The sequence below is a fragment of the Morone saxatilis genome, unplaced genomic scaffold (genome assembly GCF_004916995.1).
Source record: "Morone saxatilis isolate NCDOM2014 unplaced genomic scaffold, NCSU_SB_2.0 Contig12, whole genome shotgun sequence".
Taxonomy (NCBI): Eukaryota; Metazoa; Chordata; class Actinopteri; family Moronidae; genus Morone; species Morone saxatilis.
The window spans coordinates 12,110,566-12,122,436 of NW_023339674.1; the positions used below are offsets into that span (position 1 = coordinate 12,110,566).

At 40.8% G+C, this 11,871-nt stretch overlaps 1 protein-coding gene across 1 annotated transcript in view; it reads right to left on the reverse strand.

Moving 5' to 3' along the window:
* Positions 1-7,438: 7,438 nt before the first annotated feature.
* opa1 (OPA1 mitochondrial dynamin like GTPase) overlaps positions 7,439-11,871 on the reverse strand; it is a 36,934-nt gene continuing 32,501 nt past the window's right edge. Inside the window, 2 exon segments of the mRNA XM_035653088.1 lie at positions 7,439-9,601; positions 9,777-9,850. Coding sequence (XP_035508981.1) covers positions 9,786-9,850 — 65 coding nt within the window. The 3' untranslated portion in view covers positions 7,439-9,601; positions 9,777-9,785.

Below are 11,871 nucleotides of genomic sequence, written 5' to 3' on the forward strand. Positions count from 1 at the left end.
GGAGAGACAACGACTACAGTCACTGAGTGTTGGCAGAGCAAACATTCCTGAGTACCCAGGATCAAACACACACACACACACACACACACATACAATGCAGAGGAAGGATACATACATACAACCGGGCAATAGGTCTGAGAAACAACCTTTTAATCCAAAGAAAACAATCTCATTAACACACAAACATACACACATGCACATCCTTGACAGAGGTTGAAGATGATAATGGAGGCAATAACTGTGTCCTAATCCCATACATAAATAGTAATAGTATACAGTATGTACTATATACTAATGCCACAGAGAGCATAGTTTCTTTTGCAGATGGTAAACAAGAATTTAATGTGCTTCATTGTTTTGTACTGGCAGGAAATTATGTGTAATGTGTGCGCTGATGGACATAAATCAAACTGCATTTTTACAGCGCCTCCTCCAAATCGACAAAACAGAGGAAAATATTTTTCCAAAGATGTAATTTCTTTGTTGCCGTTTTTTAAGCAGTATTTCTGGAGCTGTCTCACCATCATTCACAATTTATGTTAAGTTTTTGCAGCTTTGAATAGCAGTTCTTTACCCTTTGTGCATTGTGTTTTGGGACAGTTAACAACAGTCATTAACAGCAGACTGACAACTGGATTTAGTACACATAAAGGTTAAACGTAGTTTAGTTGAACTGGTCCTAAAACGATAAATCCAGATTTGAATTTCAAACTTACCAACTTATTTGAAACTGAAGTTGAAACTGTGACATACTAAGATCAACAAATGATCATTGTTCAAATGATCATAAAGTTTGGACCAATAGGTGTTGATCTTAAAGGCTAAACAGAGAAAGAAAGGTTAAAGACAAGCCTTGTTTCAAGTTTTTTTGTACTAGAGTGATAAGATAAAACACAGTTTAGTCCATCTTTATAGTTAATTATTGTGCTTAAAGTCTCAGACACACTCACTCACACAGGCATGTCCTGGCCTGCTGTCGCTATTGTCCAACGGTGGTAAAGCTGTTCTCTAGCAACAGTCACAAACACTCAGTGGGCAGCAGAGAAACCTTGACTGACTGGTTCAATATTTGCTGGTCCAGAGAGGAGGCGTGTGGAGGCTGCAGGAGGTCAGGAGGTCAGTGGGGCGAAGCGGTGGCCTTTCAGGCCGAACACGACTGACCGGCAGGTGAACAAACAGAGTGCCAAAAGCGGAGGAGGAGCACAACGATGGCATGATAGGATGCCGCAAAGATGGATTTCACTTTAAAAGATCAGTTTTACAATATGTAGGAATGAACAATCAACCCCACAAAAGCTTACAAGCTCACATTTTGTGTGGCCAGTAGAACAGAGTTTATCCCCGGACAGCTGCACATTGATGACTACAGCATTTTAGTTTCAATGTTCGTTCACGTTCCCTCCCCTGTGTGTGTTACTTATGTACATCAGTAAATCAGGACAAGATGTTCTCTAGACAACAGGCATTGTGTTCATTTTCCCGAACTTCACCTTCTCAGAGCCGTTCTTCATTCAGTTCAGCGCATTCTTAAATCTCTTATCTTATTTTCAACTCTCATTTGTGCAAAGGTCATGTGAAAGAAACAAATTCTTGTGTGTGAAGCAAATGTGCATGAATTCCTGAATGTGTAACGTGGCAATCCCCTCGTCTTAATCTGATGTGATGTCAGGCAGGTTGAAATCGAAGTATTCAGGGAAAACACTGAACTATTTATAGAGATAAGCCTGTTTTACTGTTTAACTCCAAGAACACATGTAAAACAGGCTTGTAAGAAAATGCAAATCTAATTTAAAGTATAAGCTCAGCGAAAATCAGATCAGGATTTCCTGAAGGGAGACAAAAGCTCACAAACTTGATCACTTTACCAGGCCTGTTGTCATTTCACGATGCTGCTAACGCTACAGAGCATCGCCTCAAACATTTGGGCTCACTGTGTGTTTGCTTTTGGTTTTAGTGCCTGCTAAGATACTATTGATGGCCAGTCAAGTAATGTCACCAGACCGTTTTTGGTCCGGCCTCACTGTGGCACTTAGACGATGAAAGCCGGTCCTCAGCGTCCCCCATCCGACAACAAGTGCAGCCCCCTGTCAGCGCCATCCTGCAGGAGGAGGCAGATCAGCCTGACTGACGTAAGTTGTGTGGACAGATACAATTTCAGCCTGGCAACAGAGCCAGGATCTGGCAACCCTTCTCTGTGTTTACCTAAAGGCTAAGGCAGCTGAGCCCAGACCTCACCTGCTGGCCTCACTGGTTGCAATGAATGCTCACATAATCCCACTAAGTCCATGCAAACCCAGAGCCGCTTCTTGTGCTAAAAGCTCAGAGTCCCTCCCTCTCTCTAAGACCTCCACTCGATTAAGAAACAGTTTGTGCAACGATCACTTTTTCCATGGCAACTTTGCATAACTCCATTCTGTGTAGGAAAGTTCCCACCCCTCTCTTGTTACACACACATACATACACACACCCTTTCATTTCTACACCCACTGTTTCAGTCACACTTTACCTGTCACCTTAAACTAAACTCCTTTAGGATGTAACCAATATCTGATTACCAATATGAACAGATTTTAGCAGATGTCCAAAACGCATTTTTAACACCTACCTGTTTTTGGATTGTTTCCATCACATTTCAGTTTAACCAAATTATAATCAAATCAGCTATTTCTGTATGCTAACATTGGATTAGCAGCAGAGATGACAGCTGCTGCAGGTGAATGTTGTCACATTTAGTTATTGCTGTGGCATCAAGGATAAATTCAGATTTCCTTGTATTTGGTATGAAAGGTTTGTCGGAGATGCCACCTAATGGGACAAATGATACAGAGAGGATTGTGAACACTGTCTGTGTCTGAAGCTCAGACCTAGGACATTTAACTAACAAGCAGACACAATTTGAGGAAGATTCAAACATTGTCTATTTTGCTAATAAAATGTAATGTACTCTTTCTTTATGTATGAAAAATAGAAGTTACATTTCTCAGGTATATACTGTACATTGGGACCTAATTTAAAAGTCCAGGTAGAAATGGTTTCCATTGTCCTCACTAATCAGATATGATGGTAAATCTTTAATAGGATATGAAAGTGAAAGTCTAGCTCATTTTTTTTTTTTTCTGTTTCTGTGTTGGGCGACCCCATGTGTGAGCGGACACCCTGCATCTTGGGGGATTAGTAGGAAAATATAGATCCACCATCAGGGATTTATTAATGGAGGCTGTTTCCCTCCACAATGGGCTGATTCATTGATGACGTCCCGTGCTGTGAGACGATGAGGTCATTTTATGGATTCTTTCAGGGTGGACGTCAGACTTGAATGGTGAGAACATGCAGTGGTCCTCTGCCCGGCCACCCCTGTGGAAACACACATATACAGATACAGGACCACCACAGGATTCACACGGTCGAGGCTTCTTCATTTCATTACATTTAGGGCTGAGTGCTGCCATAATTTATAGCTCACACAGAACAAGAACAGGGCTCTCTGTATGTGTGTGTGTGTGCGTGTTGGGGGTGTGACAAGAAGGGTCACTGACCTTTGTGACTTGGCTAAAATCCCCATGGGCCTAATTCAGCATTGGAATGGACCCCACAGTGCAATGGGAAGATGCCTCCAACATAATGAACACAAAGGCCAATTGTGACGCTATTCTCTGCAGGGCAGAAAGCAGCGGGCCCCGGGGACAGTAGAAGGTTTTGTTGGCTGAAACAGAGAAGGAAGCCTGTTGCTTCAACAAGCCTCTGATAAGATTCATCAGCGGTGACTCAACTGTGGCAGTTTGTCTCCCAGGGCGCAAAGTGTTAGATTTACATCCACTGTATTTATCTGCACTTGCTGACTGAAGTGCTGATAAGTGACTCTCATAGGCCAAATCAGTGTCTTTTATGTGTTATATTGTTTCCTCAAAAATTATACAGTGTCTCTTGTGTCCTGAGAGGTTCTTATGTCAGTGTGTGTTATAGTCAGTGCATCAAAATGTGCATTCAGGAATCAAGTGTTGTTTCTTTTACTGTCAAAAATCTAAACAAACTGGTGCGTCATGGTGCTTCAGTGGTTGTAAAGACACTGAGAAAATAACAATAATAGGAAGTAGATTTACTGCGCATGCATGAAAAATTATATTAAGAAAGGGAAAGCATTGTTCAAATCTGGTTAATTAAAAAAATCAAAGCCATGACACAATCCCAGTAATCAACATATAAGAATATTACTTTTGTTATATTGTAAAGCTCCCAAAACATTTATCTCGAGAGCTCTTAAATATTTTTATATACAATTAAATATGCATTAATAAATAAGCAACAATCAAAATAAAAAGTTAGAAGAAAAAAAAGGGTATTATTTATGAAAAACGTACTACTCAAAAACTATTCTGCTTCAGCGTGACTGAGAAATTATATTTTGATTATAATATTGCTAAACTGACTGGTGCACAGAAATAGGCGACACCAGCCAGATCTCAGAGGAAACTTAAGAAAATCAGTTTGAACTTTGCCAGAAAATGTCGTGTTCATGTGGGACTCAATTTCCCAGTGTAAAGAAGCTGATTAAAAAATCTTTTTAGGGCCTTTAATCAGTCACTTTTATGAAAATCTAATTACAGACAATTAGTAAGCAAACTGAAATTGAAATTGAATGATCTACTTTTAGAGCTTAACAGATTCTGTTTTATTCTGGAAGTATACACTTCCACTTGCTCCACTACACAGGAATATATCTTTCTCTTTGTGTTGTATATGACTTAGTTAGCTTCCTGACTAACAAGAGACAATGAATTAAACAATCTTTAAAGTGGACTTCTTAAACCACTATAGTTATAACTATAGTTGGTAAAGGTCCACCTGAGGATGGTTTGAAACAGCTGTGCAGTGCCCAACAGCCAATTTGAGACAGGATCCCATCAGTTGACAGCCATGTACGTTAATCTGGTTGCCAGAATCTCTGCCTCTCCCACAACCTTAACCGACAGCTCGATAACACAGGGAACAGAAAGACGAGAACAAAGCCAGCATCGCCAACAAGAAGGCAAACAAATGCTAACACTGCTGCTACTGCCAAAAAACGCCCATCCCCACAATTTATTGCCCTTTTCTAAGACTTATTCAACGTTTTCATCATATACCGGCCCGCCACACCCCCTGCCAAAAGAACCCAGAATGTGTCTGTGTGATGAGGTGGGGGATTAAAAAAACGAAGAAACAAGATCGGCCTTTTCTTTTTCTTAAGAAAGACTAGAAATGAAGCTTTGTGCACGTCCGCTGTTGTGGCATATTTGAAAGGTCTGGCCCGGCTGCTTTTGTGTCACCAGCATAAAGGGGATTGAGGGAAAACACAAACTGAACCACTGTGCCGTTGTGGCTCTGGCTATTAGTCAACGTGACGGTCTTTGCAGATGCTAATGGTGTATAGTGTGTCCCTGCCGGCCTTCCTCCTCCCAGAACGTGGCTATCTGATAGCACAAAGGCCTTCAGCTGGAGGTTGACTTTTCCCCCTCTTTCTTTTCATGGCTGCTACAAAGTCATTAGGCTTTTTTCACTCCTCTTCCCTTGTTTTTAAGAAAACAGGGGAATAGAATAGCCACACAGAAAACAGAAAGTTGACATGAGGCAGTTATCTCCATGTGTAAAGCCTCAGGTGATGGTAGTGAGGATGAGGCCTGCCTCCCCCCCCCCATCCCTCCTCCTCACTGTGCTGCCCTTAGAGCAATGTGGAGATGAAGTAACAACCGGGCTCTTGTGAAAGAAGAGAGGATGCCCAGGAGTGGAGGACCTCTGGACTCTGACTTATTAATCAGCCAGGCCCTCAGCTGCCTGTCTGACTCTCCCTAGCTGCTGCCTTAAGGCTGCAACATGTCTTCAGCCTGCTCTGGGTTTAGATAACAGCCTGCAGAGTTAAATACTCTGAGGGTTTGCCCAGACCTGGGACAGAGGCCTCATCACATCAGCACACAGGTCACTGCATCCAGAGGCAACCAGCTGTAGGATAACAGCAAACTATGTAATGGGAACACACGTACATGCAACACAACTCTCCAAGGATGAGAGTGAAGCAACGCATCAAAGGTGATCGATTATTTTTAACATGCCAGCTTGTTATTTAAATGAAATATCTCAACAACTATTAAAGACATTACCCTGAAATTCTGATTCTTCATCCCAAGAGGATGATTTGTGTAAGCATTGGTGATCACCTAACTTGACCGTTTCTGTCATCTTTGGTACAAAACTGCTGACATTCCCATCAGCCTCAGTTGCACTTTGTGTTTAGCACAAATGAGCAATCGTTAGCATGCTAATACAAGATGATGAACATGCACAACAAATAATATTGTCATTATGAACATATTAGCATTGGGGCATTAGCATTTAGCCCAAAGCCCTGTTAAAGTACAGCCTCACAAAGCCGCATACTCTTTGTCTTGTTTCAGTTATAGTTGGCTCAGTGTTCATTCTTTACCTTGAAACAGTCTTTCCACAAGGTCCATTTAGCAATTGTTTTGGTCACTTCAGACACATCCACATGATCTTCGTCAGATAGAGCGTGCCCAACTGTCATGAAAATGCATTTTTAAAACATTACAGAACCATTTGACCTTAAAATAACAGCTTCAAAATAATTTTGGTGATATGCTGACTTGTAATACAGAGAATGTTGCCTCTGTCATTCCCAATCTGCACCCCAAATGCCTGTTCTTGCAGTCTGTCTCAACTTGGGTTGCTGTGTACGATCTCCTAAAGCAGTGCCTAAAGCTTTAAAGTGCTAAGTAGTAGTACACACCACTAACTATGTCACTGAATTTGGTGAAACTTTATCATATTTTATGGAGCAAAAGTTTTTCCTCTGAGTTTTCTCATGGACCGATTGCAGCACTACCCAGACTGAGAGCTCAGAATCATAAGTAATGTAATCCTAACAAATGAACATGTACAGCTGTCCATTTTTATGACACTGGTGCAAGTGAATAGCAATCCAAAACTGTAGGGCCAAATTGCAAAAAATACCAATCCTTGTATAATGTTCATTTAAAAATTTCATGTCTATGTTGGTTAAGAAGTTGAAAAAACTGTTTTGTTAAATGGTTTTGTTAACTGTTTTCAAGGTCAAGAAAGATCTTGGAACCACAACCTTTTAAGCTGACATGGATGAGAAGTCCTTAACAAGCTCAATGATATAACTAATTGACTAATAGCTGAAACTGAATCTGCTAATGAAGATCTTATATGGAAGAGCTACTAAATGGACCTTGACATCAGATTGTTTTGTCATCTTTCATAATTTTAAGTCTCTCACTTACTAAAGGTTCAGGGAAATGGACATTGTTCGAGGCAACAATCAAAAAACATCTAATATTGAACAGATGACAATGACCTCAACAGCAGGAGACTTTAAATGTGCAAACAGGTTTAACTGACTGTGACTGGAGAAGCTGACACGTCATAAAAAAGGTCATTTTTATTTATGTCCATTTTATTTTCACTTTTTTCTTTTAAACACAAATTTAATAAATAAAGCACATCTGATGGGGTACACCATGCAAACATTACTTTCTACAACATAAAACATTTTTTGAACCAACTCACCGGTTTTCTGTTACACAAGTGGCTCACTCTGCATACACGTGCTGTACATGATAGTGACTCCATGACTTCCCATTAACTGTACCTGTACAGAATGCACGGCGTATTATATATATACCCATATACACATGAATGCATGAAAGAACAGGGCTAACAGAGCCTCTTACTCCTCTTTCAGTCGAACATCCGGCTGTTTTTATAGCTAGGAAGAGTGAGTGGGTGTCTACATGGGTGATGGAAAGAGTCAGGATAGTCGAAATGGTAGAGGTGCAAAGAGAGACGATGCGAAATAGGCAGCTGAAGAGGAAAATGAGGAAGAAGCACAAGATTGAGAGCATTGTGGAAACATCTGGCCCTGGACAGTGACTTGTAAAAGAGTTGAAATTTACTAGCATGTTGGATATTTTCATTCTTTCTTAACTATGTGGACAATTCTTGTTAATTTACAAAAGGGAGATTTTTTGTTGTTTTTTGGGTGTTTGGTCTCATTCTCTAAAGCAGCAAGAGACATAAGATCTTAACAACCATTAAATCTCAGACAGGAGAGGAAAAGTGCGTGAGTACATGTATGGAGACATAACTGGTGTGCCAGATTAACAAAGGACATTAAACCTGGTGTGGATTGGAAACACATCAAGACAACCCACCAAACCCTGTGTAACTGGACCAACTGGTTAAGACAGACTGGATACTAGACTGGGAAAGACTAAAGCCCTGGTACAAAGTGGAGGACCGACAGACGGTGGCGTAGCTTTTCAAAATTAAATGAAATATACATCTAAACTGATTGATAATGTATTTTTAAACCATTAAAGATGTTTTTAACTGATGATGTAATATGCCTATTGAGTAACAGTGTCTTAAACATCACACAATCAGTTATAAAACAGCACTTTGCTTTATGTGTCTAAATGATCTACAAACATTCTGCCTTTATTTTTAATTACATTTTAAATCCATTTATCTATTATTTGTTGGATGTTGTTATTATCTGTTAGTTGCAACTCGGGGAGAATACAGATGAAATGTTAATGTACAATAATGGAGGTGCAAACATCACACACACAGAAAGACAAAGACAAACATAAGGTAAGTTGAGTACATTTGGCAGACATATAAACATAGTATTGTCAAATAATCCCCATTAGATCAAAATAATGAGAATTACGTCTATACATAGTATGGTTTCCAACTATTTGAAAGCTGATCCTGTTAATGTGTTGTGGTTGTTGTGGTGTTACAATGAAGAGTGTTGACTGGAGGGAAGCTGCATATTGAACCAGGGAGTTATTCTCGATTCTAAAGGATTGAGGCTGAGAACACGCATCTCATTTAGAGGGTACATTTGGAGTAAATGTAAAGTACACCTGCAGCTTGGATGGATAACTTAAGTGCTTTGGATCCTAAGTGCAACAAAAAAAAAACTTTTTGAACTAAATGTTAACTAGAGGCAAATTCTCGTGTACCAGGTAGGTACCATGGCGTATTTTAGGAGCACCAAGCGAGATAAAAGTATGAAACTCTAGGCTACTTCACCCATCAGGAACAGTGATTCTTTGTCGAGATAACACACTCTTATAATCAGATATACACAGAGACCATCAGATGAAAAACACACAAAAAAACAAGAAAAAAAAAAAACTGGGGAGATAAACATGTACATAATCCTCATTTATTGAAAATGAGCGGTCAGATGTCTGACAACACTGTGCAAGCTTCTCATTTTCCTCCTGATCTGACCGTTTGGGTTCCTGTGCAGAGGTCCCCCAGTTAACAGGACAGTTCACAAGACAAAAGAAAGAAAATGGAAAATCAAACAGAAAGCTTGACAACTGTTCCTCCATCTTATCCTTCTGTCAAGGTCCATCTTTCCGTCAGAGCTGAAGGGGTACAGGAAGCCAAGCGTTGGGTATTAAAATCAGGTGAGTGGTGGGGCAGGGCCAGGGGGGTGATGACGGCAGATTTAGTTGTCTTTGTTCAGTGCATTTCTCTGCTGTGATCCATAAATGTACTTTCAATAGTTCTGTGAAGAAAAGGGGATAAGGAACTACAGATCAGATACACGTACAGTACACAGTTACTGTACAGTTATTTACTATTATTTCAAAATTGTTCAATTCACAATCCAATAATACTTCTATTGATTTGAATTTGCTGCATTGCTGATGATCATTTCAGTACAGGTAACTGCCGAATACCTGGTTCTCTTATTTTTCCTTGTGTAGAGCTTCTATGAAGGCTTCAAGTTTCTCCTGGATCTCACGAACTTTCTCTGTAGAAAAGCACACAAACCAAACAAGACTGGTTAGTCAAAGCTCTGATAAATCCACAAAATATTGACAAAAACCAAAAACACTGAAAACAACAATTGTAATAATTAAATATTTAAGCTGAAGATTTACTGCTTTTCGTCTATGATAGCAAACTGTAGAGCTGAAATAAAACATATTTATTCATTTATAGATCATCAGGGAAACAGCTGACAGGTTCCTTGATAATGGACATAATCATTAGTTGCAGCCCAATACCTTACCAACGATTCTGGTCACTAAAACATAAAAAGTACTAAAGCAACATTCTTCCTTTTTTCAACAAGGCTGCGCTCACTGGCACAGCAGCTTTGCTAGCTCTAGAGCGGCGCTACAACACAAACTCCACGATCAAATCGGCAAACGAGACTACAGCGGTGGGCTTGAGCCATAAGAACAGTGAGGCAGCATACAGGCAGGAGGTGGAGCTTCTAGCGGGCTGGTGTACTCTGCTTTCCATGATGTATTATTACTAATGACTTAATGCTACCATGATGTCCTGCACTCTGATTTTGATTTTTAGAACTCCTCTCTCTTCTTACTTTTATTCACTTATTGGGTTTTTGTATTAGTTGTCTACATCTGTATTGAAAATGTGTTTCCTTCTGTTTCTAATATTATGTTGCACCACAGAGAGACTGGCAAACACGACTTTTTGTTATACTGCTCGTATAATAAAAGCTCATTAAAATAGGTGGCAGGTAATAAATCTACTCTTTAAACAGAGAACAATTAAACAATATTACCATCCCTACAGTATATTTGTGCAGGTGGAAATTCCCCCCACATTTTTCACCATAACACCAGCTGGTCCCGTCTGACAGCGACAGCCAAACCTCAATGTAGACCACCTTCACCGTCTGATGGTGAAGGCTTGTGTACCCTTTCCCAGTTAGCACAGACCACATCAAAGCTCTCACCCTCCCCTTTTCATGGTATGCACCTCACGGGCATGCTGCAAATGGACAGAAGAAGATATAACAACAACATTTCACATGAAAGGAGGAGGGGAGGGTATCTACTGGAAAAAACACTTCACTTCTTTTCATTATTACACTCCTATTGTCCAGAGACTGCATAAGACGAGCAATCCTTCCACCCAACATGTACTGTCACACGAGATGAGCGAGCCATCTAAAGTAGTCTTAATCGCTGATTAAACAGTGGCTGAAGGAAGTCTGTGGGCCAACACACAGAGAAAAGGGAAGCAGTGGCTCGCAATGCCAGCTGCACCTCCAGGCCTGGCTGGCTCTCCAGCTTCCCTGTCACCCTCACTAATCTGTCTGGATCTCCCCCAAGCACAAACTCAAACACCGGCTCTGAAGAACAAACTAGCTCTGCTCTATCTTGATCAATCAGCCACACGAGATCCATAGGCGACCTATTGTCGATTGTTTTCCTACGAGGAGGCCCAATGGAAACACAGTTTAAAAAAAAAAAAAGACCTGCCTGTTTTCAGGCAGATAAATCATTGTGGTTTTGGAGCTCAGAGCAACAGTGTCCTAAGTGTCCATTTCAGGTCGGCACAAAGGTGATAACTGTGTGCGTGCTTTGGAGTGAAACTAAATATCGTACTCAGGGGCTTGTGTGCAGCCCCCTTTTGATGGTAGCACGGCTGCTGAGGTATCCTTTTCCTGATGGATGAAAAGCACACGGCTGTGAGAGATGCAGGCACACCCCCACACACGTCTTGAAACACTAGCAGAGCTGAGAAGTGCTGGATAACAGAAGAGGAGCTTACACACACACACACACACAAACGGACAGCACACACACCACACACACACAAGACATACAGACAGTAGGCAGAAAGAGTTAAGTTGACAGCCAGAAGAAAGGTTGGACTGCAGGCCAGAAAAGCCTTTGACCTGAGAAATCCACACACAGATGGCAAACCACCCAATGTCTGAAACATCAGCAATAGCTGTAGGCAGCAGGGCCAGCCTGCCACCGGGTGGGGTGTGGAGCCGGTATCTCTCTCTTT